Here is a 23879-nt window from a genome sequence, read left to right on the forward strand (position 1 = left end):
TTGTGTCAGGGTGTGTTTTGGGGGGGAAGCGATTTGTAACTCACTCGGTCATATTTAATATGAATTGTGGCAAATGCCTTGTCACTTTTTTGGGGGGCTCAGTACTCTGTAGTTACTTTCATTTCGGGTCGGAAAATTCGCTCGCACTTTTTACTGGAGTCGCTCGAACGACTCGTTCCATTCGAACGTATCGTTCGCAAGTCTTACATCACTACTCGAAGTGTGCGTGTGTGTGTGTGTGTGTGTGTGTTTTGGCTTGCAGAATTGCGGATGTGAGTTGAGTTGCATGTCGATACGGAACAGAGAGCGGGTTTTCTAAAAGCATGTTGTCGGATGATGAGAATAAATTGGAAGAATGAATCCAGAGGAGCAGACGGTGACCTGGCTGATCTCACTGGGGGTGCTCAGCTCCCCCAAAAAGAACATCGCGGACCCGGAGGAGTTCCTCAAAACATCCCTGAAAGATGGGGTGGTGCTGTGCAAGCTCGTGGAGCGGGTCATACCGGGATTTGGGGCCAAGGTGAGCGGTTTGAAAACACGTTTTTTCTGCCGTTGGGAGCGGGGTTCGGGACGGTCACCGTTGCTGGGTGGAAGGGAGGGGTTGGGGGAACACACGATCAAGCACTTTCTCCGACGGGCCTGTTTTTTTTCCACGCTCATCGCTTACATTTTTTCGTCTTTTTTTTTTAAACATTATATATCAAATAAGCGTGGGCATCGGTTGGTTTTTTTTATTATATAAACAATAACTGTTTATAAAAGTCAACACGTCGTTTCCTGGGTAGCGCAAGGAAACGTTCCGCATTCTTGTCATCAGATACTATGCGGATAGAAACATCAAGAAAAACAACAACTTTCTCAGCAGAACTAGTCGCCCGACATGATGCTGCGCTTCGTTTTCACGCCCTTTTCCTCTTCCCTCTTTTTTTGTTTTAGTCGCGCATCGCGGTCCATAAACTACGCGCGTTGTTGAGCGTTAAAAGTTACAGATAAATAACAGTTGCGGAGACGTTACGTCACTTCCTGCTGCGGGCTGTCTTCCTGGTGCGCGCGCGTGTGCCCCCACGGACGGGTTTCTGGTGGTCGGGGTTGCCAGGTTCGTGAATTTACGGACGCGTCGCGGGATCCATTTTCAAAACACGTTCCCGGGCGAAGTAGCGTGTTTCGGAGGGGGGAGAGAAAAAACAAAAAAAAACAAAAAACGCACAAAGACTGATGGAGTCATAATATTTCATGGTACAAGCTTTGGAAAGGTACACGTTTAGACACCCACCCCATATCAGGTAATTAAGATCAACACCATATAATGTGTCCGCACAGAAAGGCCCCGGTTGGGTTTAAACTTTGAACCGAAAACCTTCCTAAGTCATGTTGCTCCCGAAGCTATCGCCGTGCGGGGAAAACGACCGCTTCGTACTCATACTTGTTGTGTAAATGTGTATTTTACCGATAAAACGTTGAGAAACGAAAGTGCCCCCCCCCCCCCCGGATTATTGCGCGTCACCTGGCAACCCTCCTAGTTTGCGCTTGTGCGTACGCGAAGGAGACGCAGGAAGAGTCCACAGCGTGCGAACCGCACAGCGTGACAGCCCGCTGCACCGGCGCCGCTTTGGGGGCGATTTTTCCTGGATCAATGCTCCGCGGCAACAGCGCTCTGGGAGCGGCGTCCCGTACGCGCCTCCGCCGGGCAGACAGCGCGGCGCGCTAGACCGAGGCCGGCCGTGTTGTTGACGTCTGTGTTCCGCGTGTGTTGCGTGCAGTACTGCCAGGATCCCAGGGGAGAAGCTGAGTCCATAGCGAACATCAGGGAGTTCTTAAGAGGATGCACGACCCTGAAAGTAGAGGTAAGTTCACTAGATTTCACCACACCTAGAAAATAATGTAGTACATACCTACTCTGTTGCACTACTCTACATACACATTCATATTTTTGCATATATATTTATATACAGCATTTGCTTACATTTAGCTTCTTGTTCTATGTGTAGGTATAGCGTTATTATTATTATTATTATTATTATTATTATTAATAATAATAATAATAATAATAATAATAATAATAATTAATAAATATATTGTTTATACACATGTCTATATATGTCTGTTTATTCTTCCAACTTTTTTGGACTTCGCCCCTTCTGCTCTTGATTATTTTTTGACGTGAGTTCACATCTGGCCATTATAATCTATTCTCATCTCTACTATCATCAACACTCCCCCTGCAGCCTCCCCACGGTGGCTTAATGACAGGGATTACCCTCTTGGCGGAGTAATTGTGAGATTTGTTTTTTGCTCTCGTTTGTGTGTGTGTGTGTGTGTGTGTGTGTGTGTGTGGGCTCCATGTGGAGTGGAGCTTTACAAACAGGCTGCCGTCAGTCACAGAACACACAGAAAGGAGGCTGCTTCCCCTCCGTGTCGACCTTCTTGACTCGCATGGTTACCCATTTTTACAGCGGCAATTTGTGATATTGATTTATTTCCTGTTGCTGAAATCTTCCTCGGGTGTGTAATATGGGCCTGTGTTATGGGAAGAAAGCTGCAAATGATTAGTGGACGTAGCGAGAAACACCCCCCCCCCCCCTGTGGTTTCCATATTGGACAGTTATTCCTCCACCAGCTTTATAAATAGTACTTTTTTTGGGTCCTGCTCACATCACTTGGGTTTTTTTTAAACAAGTAATTGAGTCAGCAAGGCTGGCTTGCTGCAAGTCAAGAGGTTCCGTTGTTCAGCCTGGTTGGTTTGTTATGTTTGGGAGGTCCCCATCTGCCTTTATCCACCCACCCCGGTCCATAATTAGACCTTTCGTGGCTGCACAGCAGCTCATGGGCGGCAGGATTTGGGACAGCCACAGTGTACCACGTAAGAGTTCTTCTGCGGCCTTGCAGCTTGCCCTGCCCATTCTTTGGTCTGTGATGTGATGGCTAGAAAACTCCCCATACCCCTCGTTCTTCAGCCACAGCCTGCTTGTCATGTGACCGCACAAAGAGAGCAGTCATCCAGCTTTCACTTCTGCTGTGGGATGCAGAAATAGGAAGGCACGGCAACTGTTTGGGCCTCCGCTGTATCATAAACTGCATGAGATGATTTGCTGCTCTTGGTCACTACCTCAAATAGCGAGGCGCACGATAACATGAGTCATTGGAACTACAGGCCCTGCCCAAGTTCATAAACATTTGTATTGGATGTTGAGTCTTGCATTATGATGTTGAGACCTGTGTGTGTGTGTGTGTGTGTGTGTGTGTGTGTGTGTGTGTGTGTGTGTGTGTGTGTGTGTGTGTGTGTGTGTGTGTGTGTGTGTGTGTGTGTGTGTGTGTGTGTGTGTGTGTGTGTAAATTTTCCATGAATAAAAAGGCACATAAAGTAATACTTAATATTTTCGTATGGATAGGCGCTGGTTCATAATTGATAGCTGTTGATCATCTGAAACTTCTGATCGGGCCTCTTCAATACCTTAACTCTGAATGCGGACACGCCGAACAAATGACCAGTGCCTTGCCACACAAACTCTATAACTGAGATGTTTTATTTAAAATGTGAAATGTGATCCTTCAGGGGAAAGAAGATAGCGGTCTGAGACAGAACAGAGAAGGAACGTGGGTGCGTGCATGCACGGGCGTGTGTGTACATGCAGCTAATGCATGTACACATCTAAGGTGAAGATGTGCAGTCAAACTGTTTGTTTCATTACCGAAACTTAAAAGTCACACAATATTGATCATGCTTCAGTGCCTTTTGAGTTGCTCAGTGTTTATCTCTCTGGTTATGGTGCCAGTCGCGTTGTTTCATGTGTATTAAATGTGGATTCAGCTTCTCTTAGATCTGCGTTCACATCACGAGCACCGGCGCTCCGATCTGCCACTATTGGCAGAGATAAGTTAAGTGAATGTGACCTACTTCTCTTCCTCTGCTGTTGTGCACCGGGGTCGAGGACGATATGTGAGCATGTGATATAGAGGTTTTGATTTTAAAGGCATCTCCTTGGTTTTCTTTCCAGGGGTTTGATCCAGAGTGCTTGTACACCGGGGAGAACTTTGGCAAGGTCCTCACTACTCTGCTGGCAGTCAACTTCGCCACGCAAGGTAAGAGATGTGCAGCCCGTAGTTTTTAAAGTGGAAATCCGTAAAGTCGGGTGGCTTACAAGTCCCAGAGTTCCATTCGAAACGAATTTTTTCATTTTTTTTCCTCCCTAACATCCCTACCCTCGTGTTTGGTCTAAGACGGTCAGTCTTTTCTCAAAAGTTTGCCTTCTTCTGATCCATTGATTTGTTTATTTGTTTCTTGGGGATATTTATTTATCCAAGGGTGCTGTTCTATTTTTATGGATGTTCATCCATATCAACCGTTTATTGACCACAACTAGCTACGCTGCTCTATCAAATTCACCACGGCTGCATTTTGCCTCATTGTGCCTCATTAGTGAATTAATGCCAGGAAAGGCAGACCCCGGCTCACCACCAACCATAGAAACAGCATATAGAGGAACACATGCATCACGCAAATACATTGAAGGGCTGTTTCTCATGAAGAACTAATGAAATAGATTAAAAAAAAAAAAAAAAAAAGCACAAATTTTGTAAATTTTAACAAAATAATCTAACAGATTACCACTTTAAAGGGTGAGTTTGCAATGACCATACAACTAACTAAACTGTTGGTTTGGTATATTTAATCTTTAAATGTTATTAGGTAATCCAGTGTTGCTAAATTAAGGGATACATGAAGTGAGAACGGATGTTAGGCTGTTGTTGTTAGACCTCTTCTCCACCTTTTTCTGATGACGTGTAGAGATTTTCTATCAATCATATACATGCCTTCAGACTCTATGTAGTTGCTCCATCCATACACCCCCCCGATAAAGTAATCAATTTCTGCACTACAGTTTTAGTAACACTGAAGTGGTTTCAGTTTTTTTGCTTCGTCCCTGGGGTTTAAAGCACATTGAGTGTCAGAATAACTGAAGAGCTGGTGTCAGCCACACTGTACTCACAGATTCCCAGCTGGTGCACAGATATGCCAGCTGTACGTAACCTGTGGCAATTTTCCGCACTTTTCCAGAAATGTGAATGCAACTTGTATGGCTGTATTTGTAAGCATGGGCATGGCAGCTGTTATCTGGAAAAGTATATCTGAGGTTTTTTTAGGGGAGGAACCCCGGACCCAGTTCGAGTCCTTCTCCCTATTTAGCATTTTACATGCACACCACTGCCTGTAAGTGTAAATGAAAGATGTTTGTCGTGCCACAGCTTTGGAAAAACATGGGCAAAAGCATTTTAAGTGTGGGTCTCTGCTCTCTATGTAAACCCATTAGACCTAACAATGCCCAGAAGCTTGTCACTAATCTTTTGAAGTGAATTTGACGTTGAGGCGGCATCATGCGATTATCTTATTTGATCAGATATGAAGGGGGCGGGGGTGGGGTCTGTTGTCCAGGGAAAACACTTTGATGTGTGTCTATTCCACAAGAGAAAAAAATACTGTGGCGGCCTCAGAGTTCAGATGACAGAAGGGCTTGTTGAGGCTGCTCTCCGCATGTGGGGAGTGGCGCGTGGAATCTGTGAGCCCTGCGTTGAACATGCAGGCTCTGGTCTAAGCCTGGTGCCTCACCATTTACATTCAGGCTTCTAACAAGAAGCCTCAATGTGAATGGAAGGTGATCCTTTTCATAATAGTACTCACAAAGACTCAAGCTAAGACAATCTTTTTTTCTGTGGTACATTTTGCACTTAAGGAAATTCAATGTCTTCTAAATACCTTTCACTAAATGGTGCACGAAGCCTATATACAAAAAAACATGCAACCCTAATAATCATTGATCAATTCAAGAAAACATGGAATACATTCAGTCTGCTGTACCTTTCCCATCATATTGATCGAAACCTGTTGATTAGAGAACAAATATTATTCATTTTAAGCAGTAGAGAAAAAACGAATAGCTCTTTGTATTGTTGCCACAAGTAGGCCAATGGCATAAAATAACCTTCCTTTGGGTTTCTCTTGTCAGAACTGCAGTGATTTGAGCCATCACTGCCCGCCTCATTGTGCCAGAGATTTCTCACTTTAAAAACTTAGATCATTAAAGAAAAAAAAAAGTTGTTTTATTGGTGCTGTTGATGTTACTTGAAAGTCCTATCGGCGAGCATCCATTTTCACCAAAAAAAACAAAAACAAAAACCTTTCAGGGATGCAACTAGGGACCAGAACTTTAGAGATTAGCTTGTAAATTCAAATTACAGGGGTGAGAAGATGTTGATTGTGGTCCCTCCAAAGTTATTTGAAAAATACAAATATTATTGAGTCTTCATCTGATGCGTGCCAAAGCCTAACACATCTTGTATGTTTGCATTTGTCGTGTTTTTAGACTGCAGTATAGACCTAGAGCCTCAGTATGGACCAGGACAGTGGCCTTCAGAGTGGTTTGGTTCAGTGTCTGAGGCCTGAGGGCTTCCATGTGTCACTTTGTTTCTGTGCACCATGAGAACACAACCAATGCTTGTTGTGGGTGTCTGCAGGTCATTTGAATATCTGGACTGGTTTCCATTTTGTCCAGAGTCTACTGCCCGTCACAATAAAAAGCCTCCTCACAAGCGACTAAGCTGCATTTTAGATAGAAGTCAGATGTGGAAGACAACCTTGCATGCATTTTTATTTTTTATTTTAATTTTTTAGTTATGAACAGTCAAGCTATTGGGGGGACAAATGAAATGGATGTCATTCTGAAATATAATAGGCTCTACACTACAACTGATGTAGTATCCAGTGCTTACCCTCCCAGCGTAGCAAGTTGATCAGGATGCCGGGTTGGATGAGGTGATTCAATCAGGGAGGGAGGGAGGAGGGAGGCCCAGCGCTGCGTAGAGCAACAGACCCTATCCCAATGAGTGATTAGCAAGGTGTGTGTGTGTGTGTGTGTGTGTGTGTGTGTGTGTGTGTGTGTGTGTGTGTGTGTGTCTCACAGTAACACTGTCCAGTCCACCTCGTAACAAGACTACATGACCGGGTGTTAAACATCAGTAACGTGTCTATAACAACGCCGGCTTTCCCTCTCATGGTGCGTCTTCCCTGTGCGCTTTGTTTCAACAGACTGCGGCGCCGAGCGGTCATGTCCACAGTCGGGATCTCTCTCTTCTAGTCAGTCCAGCTCCTCGCACGCGCTCTCCTCGGCCAAGTCTAAAGGCTCCCTGCGCAGACAGTCCAAACCGGCGGTATGCTTTCTCCGAATTCATGTTTTCACCGGTCTCTGTTTTGCGAGCCGACATGCTGACAACGACACATTCATGTAAAAACGGCACGGACGTTGTTCACATCCGGGTGGACTAATTATGTGGCCATCTTCTAGTCTTGAGGAGCTCTTCAGTTGTGTTGATTTAACATTTGGAATGCCGGGGAAAAAAATCAAGATTTGTTTAAAAGGAATTTATAAAAAAATTATCTATTTAAAAATGTTTTGAATTAAAAAAATAAAATAAAAATCTTGAATTAAGCCTTTTATTTAGAAATGTTCTCTCAGCCCCCAGCGCTAAGCTACTCCAACCCAAAAGAATGACACAATGTCAAGTGAATGACAAGGTTTAGTCAATGTCAATATTGTACAAAAATTCTGAAATTCAAACAATGCAACACCATGCGTATATAATTTCATCACATTGAAGCATGTCCAGCTGCTCTTCCAGTCACTGCCCCCCCCCCCCCCCCCCAAAAAAAAACCCTCTAACTCCACGCTCCTTTGGACAGGAGATGTCTGAGAACGGTGCAGGAGGGCAGGCGATGGTGAAGGCCCGCTTCAACTTCAAGCAGAACAACGAGGACGAGCTGTCGTTCCTGAAGGGGGAGCTCATCCTGGTGACGCGGCAGGAGGACGGCGGCTGGTGGGAGGGGACGCTCAACGGCAAGACCGGCTGGTTTCCTAGCAACTACGTCCGTGAGATCAAAGCCAGCGGTCAGTGTTGCTGAGGGATTTTCACCAAAGTGATCTGAATATACTAGGGGTTCAGCACACAGGCAAACAGGGATTTTACCTTAGTAAAAGTGTTATGACCAAGCTAAGTCTAGTATTGCCTGGTTACGTATTGGTGCCATTACAACACAAAACAATGCTCAAAATATTTTACCCCATCGATAAATCAATATGATCTTTTATTATCTTTCAGTGGTATTGTATTATCGCAAAATGATATTTTAATATTGCAATAAACAATGATGTCGTCAATTTTGTAAATCCGAGCACAATCGGGCCCTACCCTGCGTCCATGGCTATCAATTGTCGTAGTCCAAAGTCGAGATACTAGCGATAAAAGCATCTTTGGATGTGTAATTGCAATCATACTCTTATTATTATGTCTCGTTGCTCTTACAGAGAAGCCAGTGTCTCCTAAGGGAACTCAGCTGACCAAGAACTACTACAGCGTGGTGAGTAGGCAGTGTGGAGGGGGGCTGGGTTTTAGATCTGCCTAACGGGTGCCCTTCATTTCTTCATGTTTCTGACAAAAACATTTTCTGATCCTGGGGGACTTATCATCTTAGTGGCATTTTTCAAGCACTTTATTTTTCCTTTTTCTTTCTTAATCCCTATAGTTATGTTTTGTTTTGTTTTTCATATTGCTTTTAGCAGTTTTTTGTGGTGGGTAAGCACCATGTATCATGCTCCATTAATAAACAAAAACATTGACAATGGATTGTAATGCAGCGCTAAAGTTCTAAAATTGCAATGAATCCAACACTTCCTGCTAGGCCTTTACCGGGGATATTACATTTGGCTGATTTTTCTGTGTGGGTACTGACCGAAATAAACCCTTCTCAGGTGGTGCAGGACATCTTGGAACATGAGCGGGAGTTTGTCAAGGACCTTCAGACAGTGTTGAGCTGTTATCTGCGGCCCCTTCAAGCCAGCGACAAGTAAGTCGGATAAAAAGATGGAGCGACTATTCCCCCAACATGAAAAATGACATATATAATTTTTCAACCCAGCCCTTATTAAAATGTTGCTTCCTATAATTTAGAACTGTTCACAGCACAAACACACTGAGCGCTTTACTATTTAGAAACGTACTGCTCTGCTGCAGATTCTCCCTGTGTTTAAATGCAGTCCAATGGGGCAAACATTTCAGACCTAAATGACTGTGATTGTCTCTAATGATTGGTGTCAAGTAACAGCAATATCACGTTTTATCGAGGAAAAAAAAATGGTGCAATTTCTGCAATACATCCAGAGAGAACGTGGGCTACAGTAGGTTGCCAGTAGGAAGTGATGCAACTTCCTGTTTCTAGTCTCTTGTATTTTTTATTTTTTTTATTTTTATTTTTTTTTAACATACACACACATTGAAATATCGTTTTGGTGATCTCCTGCATAAAATGGGTTCAGTTATATATGTCAATTTTTTCAAGTGCAACATGGAACAAACGCCATTCATGCTGCGGCCGTCGGGGCAGTCAAATGAGCTAACCGTGGGTTGTCCAGACTCACTCCCTTGGAAATGTGCATGTTTTCGCCAGGCTGAGCAGTGCGGACAGCGCCAGTCTCTGTGGTAACCTAGAAGAGATCCTCACCTTCCAGCAGGGCCTGTGTGTAGCCCTGGAGGAATGCACCAAGTAAGTCACATCTCAACAAACCACCAGTTTGCTCAATTGCACAACGTGTATCCCTCCACATGCCCTATCAATCTCTTGACATCCTGTCTCGTGGAGGCGGCAGAAGCTGGTGTGCGTGCCCTCCTGTGGTCATTCAGTGTAAATACTCCCAAGTTTCAACCTGTGCTTATGATAAGTAACAATTTTCTCTCTCTCTCTCTCTCTCTCTCTCTCTCTCTCTCTCTCTCCCTCCTTTGCCCTTTTTCACTCTTCCCCTCCTGTGTTGTAGAGTCTCAGAGAGCCAGCAGCGTGTGGCGGGCTGCTATCTGAACCTCATGGGGCAGATCAGGAGTCTGTACCTGGCCTATTGTTCCAGCCACCCATCGGCCGTCTGTATCCTCACAGACCACAGGTGAGTCTGCACGCGCCGCACAGAGCAACACAACAGTGCTCCTTAAGGAAAGCAATTAGTGTGAACAATCACAATTTAATTAGTGGTCATTTTTTTCAGATGTTCAGCTCGTAAACCTGGCTCACGTCAGGGCTTAGAAATGAGCTTCGGGTATATGCAGAACAGACTTAGTACTACATCCTTAGCTCAGATAAGGGTTTGATATAAACAAACAACTTGAGGGGCGTAATAATTATTTTGGAGAACTCTACTTATCTGTGTGCAATAGAATTGGGATATTGGAACTAAATGTAGTTCCGTTTACAGCCACAAGATGCCAGATTTTCTCTTTCTGCAAAAAGGGGCTGTTGCAAACCTTTTTTTTTTTTTTTTTTTTTGTTTTTAACGTCTGTGTGAACCAGAGTGCTTTTTCTGTCCGTCTTTTTATTTAGTTATTTATTTGTTTACTTATTTTAAAGATAAAAAATTCTACTTGTGCTGTCAGCAGGCTGGGCATACAATGCAGGGTGCTTTAATGCCATTGCATCCAAGACAGAGTTAATCGGCAAGTGGAGTTAAAATTAGAACAGCAATTACGGCTGTGGTCTCTTCCTGTGATAGTTATAGCAATAAAGGAGAAACAAGTGTGTGTGCGTGCATGCTCATTTTTGTGGGGGAGGGGGGCTCCTGGACACAGTGTTTTACGTGTATGCATGCAGGTTGAAGCCTAGATCTAAAAGCATTAAAACATTCTTTTGGAGCATCCCCCTGTGCGTATTGGGACTTCTCTCAGGAAATAAAATCCAGCAGTCTGGATCGGAGACCTACATCTCGGTGCGTCAGGTGCACATCCTGACGGAGTGCTCGCTCGGTTCTAGTGCAGAAAGCAGAAACGCTATCTGGAAACGCAACACCAATAAGCAAAAAAGACAGATTGGGTGACTGATCAGTGGCATCTCGGAAGCTCTTGTATAGACCGCCTTCCAACAGCCCCCCCCCCCCCCCCCCACACACACACACGCACACACGCACACAGTGAAAGGAAAGCGATGTGTGTCCTCACTGTTCTGCTGATGTTGGGACCAAGCTCCAAATAGTTCTTGTTCACCAGCTAATACGTTTTATAAATAAATGAAAAAAGGAAACACAAATTCACGAAGACCCTTTGGCAGACGAGGCCCCAAGCAATTGCCTACAGTATACCTGATGGTAAAACCACCGCCTATGCATACAGGAAGCGGAGTGCTGACAGGATATATATGGTTGTGGTTAAGTTGACAGGGTTGCAAAGCGCTTTTTCACACTACACTCATTTGCATTTCAGTTGCAGGAACTTTTTTTTTTTTTTGATTTAGAGTTGTGGATTTTTCACAAATGTTGAAAATGTTCATATTGTGTCCTCATTAAAAAGTGGTTAATTTTAGGGCTAAGCACAGGTGAGAGGTGAGGCATGACCAGGACATGGTTTGATTTGATTTTGAGGAATGGGAAAGTTGGCAAAGTGTGTGTGTGTGTGTGTGTGTGTGTGTGTGTGTGTGTGTGTGTGTGTGTGTGTGTGTGTGTGTGTGTGTGTGTGTGTGTGTGTGTGTGTGTGTGTGTGTGTGTGTGTGTGTGTGTGTGTGTTGACAGCGAGGAGCTGGATAAGTTCATGGAGAGCCAGGGAGCCAGTGCTCCAGGGATCCTCACCTTGACGACCAGCCTCAGCAAGCCCTTCATGAGGCTGGACAAGTACCCCACGCTGCTGCAGGAGCTGGAGAGACATGTGGAGGTATAGTGGGGAATAACAGCAAAAAAAAATCAAGTTTGTCTGCGAGGCCATATTGATATATTGTGTGAAATTTTAAAATTCTATCAACTACATTCAAATACTGGACAATTTTTACTAATTGAAGAAAAATATCCAAACGTTAAAATATCCAAATATTGTTTCTCACACAAAGTTGAACAGCGGAAGAGGTCAAATCGATGCTATTGAAATAGACTGAACTGCTTTACATTACTTTTATGTGCATTTTGAAATATTTTGTGATTATTTAATATAGTGTTAAAAATTACACTGGGGCTGCTCAATATTAAAATATCTATAAAAGCCCAGCAAAGGGCAATATATCTTGATATTTATATGTTTGGTAGATCACTCTAAGCTGTCTCTGTGGAGTATCTGCTGTTTCAGCCACTGTGTCTGAAATCTAAACTGAAGGATCTTCGCAGGACACCCACCCAGACTACAGCGACATAGTGAAGGCGACGTCAGCGTTTAAAAGCCTTGTGGTGAGTTTCCGGAGCTCTTGGGGTTGTTCATGCTTTCCAAAGACTAGGTGACAATGTCTTTTTAACCGGGGAATAAGCACTGTGCCCATCAGCACATAATTATAAAGCTTTTAAGGTTTGTTACATCATTCTACTCTACTCTTGCACGGAACAGTGTTGTAATGTAATAACACAGGGAATTTACCAAGGGCTTTAATTTAGCTCTGATTAACCCCCCGTTTGGTGCGGTTTGTTTCCATGATTAAACCTTTGTTGGAAATGCAGTTAACAAGCAACAATAGTGTCATACGATGCTGCTGGGAGGCTTGTATCTCACGGTTCCAGATGGAAGATCAGAGGTTTCTCCCACTAAGTTTCCATCGTAGAAAAAAAAAAGTGTGTGTGTGTGTGTGTGTGTGTGTGTGTGTGTGTGTGTGTGTGTGTGTGTGTGTGTGTGTGTGTGTGTGTGTGTGTGTGTGTGTGTGTGTGTGTGTGTGTGTGTGTGTGTGTGTGTGTGTGTGTGTGTGTGTGTGTGTGTGTGTGGCAGCTTTTCTCCTGTGCATGGCACGTTCTACATCTTCATACCTTCACCTGGTGCGGTGGAAACACATAGATTTGTCCTGTGTGAGCGAGGGGGGGGATCCCCTGCAGGGTCCCTAACAGTGGGTGCAAACCTCAGACTTATAAACCTCTGAAAGCACATTGCTCTGAAAAATATATCCACACAGTGATGGTATTATTCCAAATTGAAAAAGGAAAACACGCTCCCTAATTTCCATGAGTGAACATTAGATATCAAGCGTATAATCAATCACAAGCTTTTGTATTTGTCTTTTATTTATGAATATAATTCTATTTTGCCTTTATTTGACTAGGAAGTCTCCTAATTACACAAGATCTGGCCGATGGTGTAGCGGTCAAGATGTACATTAAAGTCCAGGACAAACAATGTAAAAACACAAAAAATAATTCACAAGTAACATTAAAATGGTGAAATAAATCTTATATTTTATGATAAATAAGTGTATTGGAATATTTTATTTCACTTTATATGACAATGTTTAGCACAGGTAGTAGGGAAAGAAATGGCCCGCACACAAAGCTTCCACAAAGACCATTTTTTTAAATAACTGAACATTTTGTTCCATTGAGGGATATAATAAAGAAAATGGTAATTTGGTAATTTTGAGTTTATGAGTTCTCTGTGATGAACCCACCTCACAAATTCACCAAGAAAGAAATGAAAAAGTTGAATTATTTGTGCGGAAAATGGCAAAGACTAATGACTGTGATGTTCACCACCCTGCTAATGAGTTTCTCACTCCAAATATATCCACTTTTGTAGATCTATTTTCCATACAAAATGTGTTAGCTCGCTGTTGTCCTATGTATGTGACTCTAGTGGTAGTCATAATAATAATATTCTTTATTCTGTCTGTTTGTTTCATTGAGATCAAGATTTATTTTCAAGAGCGACCTATATATAAAAATTGCAATACTTGAGTCACCTGTCACAGGGTCACTGTTCATACAACACAGGCACACTAGTTGAAACCATCACAGGTGTTTAAACAGCAACCGCGACCCAGGTTCTGCGGCTGCGTCTTGTGCCTGCATGTGGGGGTGGGATGTATGTCTGCGCCCCAAGGGTGCGGGGTCTCCTAGTGCTCCCCGGGACTGGGTTATGCTCCTCGGGCCCGGGCGTGGGGGTTTCTCCGCGGGCTTCCGGCTTCTCTGGGCGCCCGGGGGTCTTCTGTGGCTGCGCGGCGGGGTGCTCAGGGCTTGAGCCGTGAGGTGTCTATGCAGCTGCGGAGCTCGCTTTCCTCTGCTTGGATGCACCACGACATAATACCGACCGTATACACCAGAACCAATTGAGAAGGCCTGTACACACACACACACACACACACACACACACACACACACACACACACACACACACACACCAAGACCTGATTTGAACGCACCCCAGCACCCTCCTGGTTGAATTCAGCTGAGTGAATTGCCCTTGAAAATTCCTGTAGCACTGTTGCCGATCTTTCTTTACAGTCAAGGGAACAAAAATGTGTTCCAAGATGTTTTTTAGATTTTTAGATTTTTATTTTTATTATTATTATTATTATTATTTAATTATTTTAATTCATTTTTTTTATTTTTATTTTTATTTTTTTTCAAATAAATACTTGCTTGTGGAATGGAACAAAATGTTTGCCAATATGTTTGAAACGGAACCGTTAAAATTGTCCCTGTTTTTCCAGACGCATTGTCAGGACCTGCGGAAGCGAAAGAACCTGGAGCTGCAGATCCTGTCGGAGCCGGTGCGTGGCTGGGAGGGCGACAGCATGAAGACCCTGGGCCCGGTGGCCTACATGGCCCAGGTCCATGTCCAGAACGGCACCAGCGAGGTGAGGCTGGTCGAGGGGATGGAGCCACATCTTCCCACCCTTCTTTCCCACCAAAACACACACTAACCCCCATGCCCACATCCAAAAAATCTATCTATCGAGGACATGATCTCGCTGAAAAACCGCCTCCAGCGTGTCATGTGGCTTGCCAGTGGGGGTCGGTTCTTTGAAACGATATTGAGGGCAAACCACATATCTCAGCATCTCTGCTTCGCTGTTTGTCACCGATGCAAACATCTGATCTCATTGATTTGAGTTAGCATGTTATTAGTTATTTGTTATTTACTTCCTTAAAGGTGCAGGGTGTAGAATTTACTTGGCAGATATGGAATATAATATTCATAAGTATCTTTTAATTAGTGTATGATCCCATGAAAATAAGAACTGTTGTGTTTTCGTTACCGTAGAATGAGCTGTTTATATCAACATAGGGAGCGGGTTCCCTTCCACGGAGGCCGCCATGTTGCACCGCCATGTTTTTACCGCAGCCCAGAAAGGACAAACCAAACACTGCCTAGAGAGAATACCCCTCCCTATGCACCGCCATGGAGAGAGGTATTCAGTTGGTTTCGATCTGTAACCTCCACGCTAGATGCCACTTAATTCTATACATTGCACCTTTTAAGATTTGCATTTAAGTAAAAAATGTACACAAGTTGCCCATGCTGTGGACTAGGCTTGGGCAGATTTACGACTAAATCGTCTATCGGCAACTGGAATTGACGACAGTTTTTTATTTTTTTATAAAATTTTAATTTTTTTTCTTTATCTGCCTGGAAAAATCGAAACGGTGTAAGTGCAGTTTACTGTGTCCAGAAACTGGAGCGGAGAGGGAGAGAGAGGGGACGGAGGCTCTCCCCCTCACTGCTCAGAGCTCTCCAGTAACCACTGGTGATCGGGTCTCACTTCCCCTCTACAGTCCCGTACAGAGACTTTGAGGGGAAGGTGCTCAAAGAAAAAGAAAAGGCACAAAGACCGTTCAGCTCCGGTTCGAGGCATTTTGCCTGTCTGGGCAAACGGAGCAGCACAGCGGAGGCGTTGTGCGCACATCGCAGGTGCCGCCGAGCTTCATGAGGTGTCCCTCATGAATATATCTTGCCCAGACAATACGCGACTCCGATGCCCTTTCACGCTTTAAACTTGGCCTGATAAAAAGGGCACTGTGGGGTCCACGGGGCAGGTGCTCACCCTTCGTCCCCTCTCCCTCATTCTTGTACCTGCCGCTCAATATGCAAATCTTGTGATTATAATATTGCAATTTATTATATCATTTCATAGAGACATTGCATTACCTTCTATGTGCGCGCGAGCCCCACTGCGTGCGCCCCCGGTAAAGTCGTATATCGACGACCACTGCCCCCGCCCACCAGCAATCGTCGATTGGAATTTTGCATGATCGCCCGGGCCTAATGTGGACATGTTCTCCGCCTCACATCAGAACTAAAACTTTTTTGTGGTGCGCTGGTTTCTGACAGGAAAAAGAAGAGTCCTACCTGATGCTTTTCCCCAACGTGCTGGTGATGCTTTCCGCCAGTCCCCGGATGAGCGGCTTCATTTATCAGGTGGGACGGGGCTCAAGCTGTCAGTGGTTTTTATTTGTCATAGAAACCTGTTATCTTGTTGTGTTTCTTCTCTGCTCTTTTCCTTTCACCTGCATCTTTTCCCAAACTAAGCTTCTCAGCACATAATGGGCTTTTTCGGACCGAACATTTCTGGGGACTCAGTGAGGGGAACTAGAACTGTGGCTGTCGCCCGAGAACTAAATACCTTCAAAGGTTGTTTTTTTGTTTTTTTTCTTTCTGGGTGCGTTTGCGCCGCCAGTCGGAATGCTGAAGTGACTTAAGCCGCTGGGGTTTGAGCTTCATTTCTGGGTTCCGTTCAATTGACTCCATAAACTTTCACGTATTTCACCTTATCAGTCCACCAAAATCTGTTTCTGAACAAATTTGAGGCGGGAAATGAGCGAGCCAGTTGCTGACTCCTCACTCATATTACAAGGTGTAATTTAAAAGTCAGTACCGACTTTCATTAGGCACGGGCTTGCATCGGGGTGCCGCATGGGGATTTTTTGTTTCATCCAATCAACGTCGTAACATTAATGAAATAAATACACTGACAATAAAAATACAATTTTTATTGATTTATTTTTATCGTCTATTTTCTTTAATTACCGCCGAGTGTACACGGGCTGGTCCCCTCCCAGAGCGATGCGACTCGACCGGGCGGACTGTCCGCACTGCGCCGAGGGCGAGGGACCTTAGTCCCTGCCCCGGGGTAGGAGCTAAACAAGTCCCTCAAAAGGGCGCTCGTTCCTAGTTCCTGCAGTGCAGACACAAAAGAAGGGAGGCTTCCTCCAAAAGTTCTGAACGCTATGAAAAAAGAACAAGAGAGCATATTCTTCATACTTCTGCTTTTTTAATTTTTTTTTTTAATCAATTGCAGGATATATAAATAGGGTCTCTTATTCATTCTCTCTCTCTCCCCCTCTCTCGCTCTATGTATTGTTACAGGGTCGACTTCCTCTGACAGGAACTACAGTACACAGACAGCCGGACGATATGGAGAATGGCCACTTTGCCTTCGATGTCACAGGTTTGTTCACAGCTGGCAGGCCAAGCTGTCTTTAGCTTGTGCTGTTTTTCTTTTCGCAGCAATCATTTCCCCCACTATGGGATATGAGGAGTCATCTCACAAGAACAACCACCCACAAAGCCTATTTAGGCCTAGTAGCACATTGCTCCAGTGGTGACCCCTTGCCGAGCAGTAACACCCAATTTATAAAACCTTGCCTTCTATTGCACTGTTCTTTAAACACCTCCCATGTGAAGACCAAACTCGGCCTGACAAACATTAAGGCGATTCCATTCGAAGAGATCCTACAAGGATCGAGTAAAGCGAGTCTCATGTTTAGTACCTCGCCAGGAAGTGGCGCAGGTCAAATTCGAACACATCGAACTAAACTGTCCTCATCTACATAACCCAATGTCTGACATTCTCCAACCTCATGCCAAGCACCGTTTTCTTGGAACTCGTGGGTAGAGGCATTTCTTCTTCCTTGCCTTTCTTTCAAGACAGTTTTCGCATAAAATTGCAAACAGACATGTAGGATTTCCTCACCCAGTTGCCAGAGCTTGCAGAAAACATGACTTGTATGAGTAAAGGTGACGTAGGTGATCCTCAGGTGAAACTATTCTGCCGCTTGGGAAATCTTATGACACACGTTATGCTAATGAGGGCTCTTACAGTGAAACGACGAGCGCCCAGTGATACAAAACATTTCGAAAGTATTTGCCTCAATGAACCGGGCCACTGCAATTGCTTAGGGATTTGTTGTCAAATCGCGTGGACAGATTATTCTAGGTGTCGATGATATTCATCTACAACTCTAAAAAGTGGTGTGTTTTCCCTTTTATTATTATTTCAGCACCTGTAACCTTTTTCCCACATAGTTATGCATAAAAATCTGAATATAATCACCACTACTTGATTTTTTACAATAATGAGTCATTTGATCGATAGAGCTGCAATGATTAGTCGATTAATGGTTTAGTTTCTAACTATTCAATTAATCCGCAACTATTTTGATCATCTACTACTCATTTTCAGTAATTGACAGTAAATGACATCATCCCGTCGTCCCACGAAAGAAAATGTGTTTGGGACGAAAAGAGATCTTCCCCGGTATGTCTCCGGGACCAAAGGGAATATTTGAATATACTTTATGTATCAGCCAGCCAGGGCAATAGGGGGATCCCCTATTGTTACTGCTTGGGAAAAATTTGGTGAAGTTTTAAATATAAAATTATTTGAAACGGAGGAACAGCAGAAGCTACGAGCACGGTTGATATCATGTTTGAACCGGTGTGTCACAAACATCTTGTGGTTTAAGTTTCATTGAAATCGATCAACATATGGTGCAGAAATTTGTGAAAAACCGACCAAATTTGACCCCAAGTATTCAGGTGGTCGTGCTTGACCGACATGCCACTGTTCATAAACTAAATGAACAAGATGAGATTTAGAGTTAGAAGCTTTATGAAGTCCGCATACTATCTACAATGACTGCTCTGGTTCAGAATGTCTCTTCGCACCATGTCCAGTGTGCGGTGTAGACTCTGTCGTGGTTAGAGATTACAAACTATGCATTTACATGTATATTTATATACTCTATTTCTTGGTAGATGTCAGTAGATCTGTTGGATTGGCTTTTATCTCTGTGGTCCCTGTTACTTTGCCGCATTAATGAAAAATATGAAAACAGTCGTCCACAAAAACTCGCGACCACGTCGAGTCCACTCGAACGTACCAGTCTGTGATCAAGATCCAGCGAGGCGTCGGAAAAACACAAGCGGTGATATGGTAATTACTCACAGAAATACCACAACATTTTTCGTATTTTTCATGGAAACTAAACCTATCAAAAATGTAATTCAAATTCACGGAAAAATGTCACCACTAAAATTACATAAGTTATACTACAATCGTAAACCTCCATAAATATGTAAATCTGCATAAATTTGTCATAATTGACCTGCCATCACTGAGACTGCACATGTACTTAACACACAACAAGGTAAGTTATAATAATGACAAGGTTTGTTTTAAAGTAAAAAATAAACCGTTGTTTTAAATTACAATGTATAATGAAAAAAACAACAATTAAAGTAATTACAACTAACATTTATTTATTATGTTTATAAAATAACATGTATTTATTATTATTTTTATGCAAAATAATTACGAAGTTTGCTTTTGTTATTGTTCCAGATGCCAAGAAATGGACAAACATTGGCATTGTATTGAGAACAGTCACTTTGTAACATTACAAACCACTGCCATAAAAATCCACTAAACGTCTCCAAGTTGTTGTAAAAAAAACAACTTGTAACTCCTGCTAGATTGTAAAATTGAAATTTTGCAATCAAAATTTAAAAATGTTATTGATCTTTATTCTTAAAACACCGTTCTCCAGGAATATTTCAACAGAATGGCAGAAGAGAAACATGCAGACGTAAGTCTGTGATGTTTGAAACTGTTGTAACTTGTGATGCATTTCACAGAAACCAGACAACTGTAATACGAACCTAAAACAAATAAACTGGATCCCGGGCATTGCTGTCTGCAGCTATAATTGTATATTGTTATTTATTTGGTGAATGAATGACATCAAGTATGTGACACCATGGAGCAGATGAATACTTACCGCTTGCGCTTACCCTCAAAGTTTAGTGGCCCCATGTATACTGTAGACTGAGTGCTCGAAACCCAGAAAAATGTAACTCGTGCTGCCTTTTACAAAATGGCTCAAAGAAGACGTTTCCACACTGCAGGAAGTTCTACGAACCATTTTTCAACCCTTTTCTTTTGTGTCACTGCACTGTTTAATGCACTGTGTCATCTAGGATCATAACTCTTAAAACACTGTTCTTCAGGGATATTTAAACTGAACACGAGAAGAGCAACATGCTGTGACGTAAGTGCAGGTTGATTGGTCCAGACGTAAGTCCACGGTGTTTGTAACGCCTCTAACTTCTGCTGCGTTTCACAGAAACCGGAAAACTGTAATACCTACCTCAAAGGTCTAAACTTGACCCTGTGTATTGCTACCTGCAGCTATATTTAATACTGTTACTGTCCTGTATAATTTCACATTTGCTGCCATGCACTGTAATTAATTGTGTAAAATGTATATTGTGTGTTTGTTTTGCAGGCGGCTCGGTGGACCGCCTCACCGTGTTCTGCAGCAGCCTGCCTGAGTTACAAGAGTGGCTTGATCTGCTTCAACCCTTCACCAAAGGAGGAAGTCCTGTGGGCACAGTGTTAAAGGTTTGGATTGACAAACAAGCGTACACAAAGAAAGGCACAGTGCCGAGTAAAAAACACCTTCTGAACAAAGAGACAGAGGCAGCGCTTTTTAATGTTATCAAAGCAGCCTTTGATAATAGCTTCGGTCATTTGTGAAAGCTTTTAGCAACTTCGCACTTCAGGCTGCAGGTTTTAACGAGACGCCTCGCTCCTCATGCTGCTCTAATTCTGGCTCCTGGTCGTCTCGCACTCTCGCGCGCAGACTGCCGAGGGCAAGGCGCTGAGCATGGTCGGACCCCCCTCCCACCACTCGCACCTGGGCAGCTTCAGCACCTCCAGCCGCGGCCCACTGGAGCCCCCCAGGCTCAGCAAGCCCTGGTCCCTGAGCTGCCTACGCCCCGCGCCCCCCCTCAAGCCCTCTGCCGCGCTAGGGTACAAGGAGGTAATGGGCTCACATACACACACACACACACACTCAGCATCTTGTTCTTATTAATGCTTGGTGGTACCTGGTTGGTCAGAATTCAACTCATGGGACCACTACTGTTTCCACAAACTTGGCTGTTGTGCCTTCCCTGCTCCCATGTAGGTTAAATACCTAAATTGGGGCAGAGAAGGCACAACAGCATAATTGCCCCATTTCACCGTAAATAGATGGACAGCACAAGTGAGGTTGCACACTTCTGTTAATATTATATAACTCATTTACTGATGATCTCCAGTAAAATCTAACCCTTTACTGCCCTCAAACTCCATCCTCCTAATCAGGTTATTGTGCGTAATGGTCCAATTTCAAATTAGTGCCGTAGTTATTAATTTGCATTGATCGTTTATCTAAAATCTTGTGAAGCCCACCTTGTCCATAAACCATCTTAAAAGAAAGCTGCATTATTAGACTGACGGATACCGTTTGGTCCAAAAGTCTTGAGTAAATGGCGACAGAAATCATGTGTTCACACAGAAACTAATCATTACGGGGCGGTTTCACAGACAGGGTTTGATCTAAATTACGACAAAGATAATCCTACTTAAATGAATCCCAAATATTAAAACACCTTTTTGAGGTGCTTATTTTGAGATGAAATAGTTGTAGACTCGGAAGTCCTAGACAAAGGTAATTAAGGACTAGTCAGCTCCTTCTGTCTGGTCTCAGTGCTGGTCTTAATCCATCCATTAATCCAAAAACCAACCTGCCTCTGGTCAGGTTTCATTTAAGACTTGATTTAGATCTAGATAAGCTTTAATCTTCCTTTTGGGAAACCAATTTTTTTTAAACCTAGACTAGGGCAAGTCTGAGAGGTTTTTTTTTTGTTTTGTTTTTTTTAACTCGTCAGAACAAATTCTTAGTATATGTCAAATGTACCTCGCGGAATAAACCGTTTCTGATTTCAGTGACTGAGAAAAAGCCATTTCAGTTGGTCCAGATTTGAAGGTGTGATTTAGTCTTAAGATTGGGCTCAACCCGTGTCCACGAAACCGCCCCTAGGCGCGCCCCGCCACCTTCGAGCGTATGAGACGGATCAAACGTTTAAACGGATGAAAACAGCCAGTTCCTCTGCATCTGGTGAAGCTCTGCACCTATCGCACCGGTCGTCCGTTTTTGGCACTATCTGCGGGGGAATCGCGATGCCTCGAGCCCCTAGGCCACCGTTACAGCATGTGCGTGCTGACGTACCTCTGCGCGCGCACACACACACTCCGGTTGCATGTGAGGGTGGAGACTTTGCCCGTCGTCCGGGCCTCTGGGGTTCTCAGCACTGTGTAGATTGCATGCGTAATATTTTCTCTCTCTCTCTCTCTCTCTCTCTCTCTCGCTCTCTCCCTCTCCCTCTCTCTCTCTCTCCCTCTCTCTCTCTCCCTTCCTTCCTTTATCCCTTTCTTTCTTTCTCCCACATTCATTCATTAATCACCCTTTTAGACACGTGCAACAATTAGGTGAAGTCTGTTGTAAAATGATCACGTTTGCATTCTGTCCATCATCCTGTCGTCATATTTTTCACGTGCATCTCCCCCTCTCTTTATCTTTCTTTCTTTCTCCTCCTCCTCTCCTCCTTCACTCTGTAGAGGATGTCTTATATCATGAAGGTAAGGGTAGATCTCACTTCTCTTCCTCTCTCCATGTGTGTGCGTCGGGGAGCGTTGGCTTCTGCACGTGTGTGTGTGTGTGTGTCTTTTTTCTTTTGACGCTTGTGTGTAACGCCGCTGTTCCGTTAGCGCCCCCCCCCCCCCCCCCCCCCCTTCAGCGCTATCGGTTTCCTGCGTGTCCTTTCAGGCTCCCGTCCTGCACGCGTGGCATCGGTGTTCTACCCAGCGCTTCTTTCGCGTTAGTTTTGAAAGATCTCTAACTGAGTGTCCTTCTGAAGTGGAGCAGAACGTCGGTGTTGAAACAACGTGCTTTTTGGGGGGGTGTGCGTGGGAGTTTTTTTTTTTTAAGACGGCGTTTTGACTCCTGATGCCACATGAATGGGTTTCACGGTCCCACCGCTACGTATTTGTTTTGTCCCGCAGTGAGTTTGCCGTCCCAGTCAAGGATGTTGCACAGGCGTCTGACAATGTGGGGGTGCGGGGGCGTTCAGTCATGAGTTCATTCACAAGCTTTTTCCACCAAAGTGAAACATTATTGGCGGTTGGCAGTTTTCTAATCGGCACGCTTTAGCACTTCAGCAGACTGTTGAGAGTTTGTGTGTAAGTATCACAATGTAATGACGGTTTACAGCCGCGTGACACCAGACTGTGTGGGGTTTGGTGATTCACATCGTCGTAATTTAAAGATTTTATTTTTATTTTTTGGCAATGCACTAATATTTAAATACCCATATGACACTTCACAAAGATTTGACCAGGTTGTTACCAGGGTAACCATGTCAACACTACATGCTTGTCGTTTTGTTTGTTTATTGCAACCTTTACTTTAATTTTGTGCATCTATGTAGGCTTGCTGTGTGTGTGTGTGTGTGTGTGTGTGTGTGTGTGTGTGTGTGTGTGTGTGTGTGTGTGTGTGTGTGTGTGTGTGTGTGTGTGTGTGTGTGTGTGTGTGTGTGTGTGTGTGTGTGTGTGTGTGTGGACACACATAAAGCCAAACACATTAAGGTGCATCAGATCTACACCTTTACTTTGTACTTCTCCCCCAGGACTCAAGCAAGAGTCCGCGGCCCATGAAGAAGTTCCTGCCGGGAAACCGAAAGAAGGAGAGGAAGCCGTCCGACGACGAGATTCTTCTCCGGAAAAGTATGTTTTACCCTACGTTGCCGCTGAGTCGTCATAGCAACAATTTTAATAAGAACTTCAGCTGGGCACAGTTCTTACCAGGTCCTTAAAATGCTTGAAGCTGCTGAAGTGTGTGTGTACCTGTACACTGATCGGCCACAACATTAAAACCACTGACAGGTGAAGTAAATAACATTGATCATCCAATGGCGTCTGTCAAGTGGTGGGATATATTAGGCAGCAAGTGAACAGT

At 43.8% G+C, this 23879-nt stretch overlaps 1 protein-coding gene across 4 annotated transcripts in view; it reads left to right on the plus strand.

Annotated features, from left to right (window-relative positions):
• The first annotated feature begins 241 nt into the window (after nt 1-241).
• The window catches only part of arhgef6 (Rac/Cdc42 guanine nucleotide exchange factor (GEF) 6), a 29012-nt gene continuing 5374 nt past the window's right edge, over nt 242-23879 (plus strand). For 2 of the 4 annotated variants that reach the window (XM_080007840.1, XM_080007841.1), the window contains exons 1-18: nt 242-520; nt 1761-1844; nt 3996-4080; nt 7082-7203; nt 7733-7937; nt 8355-8407; nt 8799-8893; nt 9494-9589; nt 9858-9980; nt 11589-11727; nt 12171-12230; nt 14468-14614; nt 16090-16176; nt 17125-17206; nt 20325-20440; nt 20682-20861; nt 22484-22504; nt 23551-23647. In XM_080007840.1, coding sequence (XP_079863966.1) covers nt 356-520; nt 1761-1844; nt 3996-4080; nt 7082-7203; nt 7733-7937; nt 8355-8407; nt 8799-8893; nt 9494-9589; nt 9858-9980; nt 11589-11727; nt 12171-12230; nt 14468-14614; nt 16090-16176; nt 17125-17206; nt 20325-20440; nt 20682-20861; nt 22484-22504; nt 23551-23647 — 1957 coding nt within the window. In that variant the 5' untranslated portion in view covers nt 242-355. The remainder of the gene's footprint in view (nt 521-1760; nt 1845-3995; nt 4081-7081; nt 7204-7732; nt 7938-8354; nt 8408-8798; nt 8894-9493; nt 9590-9857; nt 9981-11588; nt 11728-12170; nt 12231-14467; nt 14615-16089; nt 16177-17124; nt 17207-20324; nt 20441-20681; nt 20862-22483; nt 22505-23550; nt 23648-23879) is intronic. The other 2 variants (XM_080007842.1, XM_080007843.1) reach the window with 1 other exon arrangement.

Source organism: Zeus faber (genome assembly GCF_960531495.2).
Source record: "Zeus faber genome assembly, chromosome: 10".
NCBI classification, from domain to species: domain Eukaryota; kingdom Metazoa; phylum Chordata; class Actinopteri; order Zeiformes; family Zeidae; genus Zeus; species Zeus faber.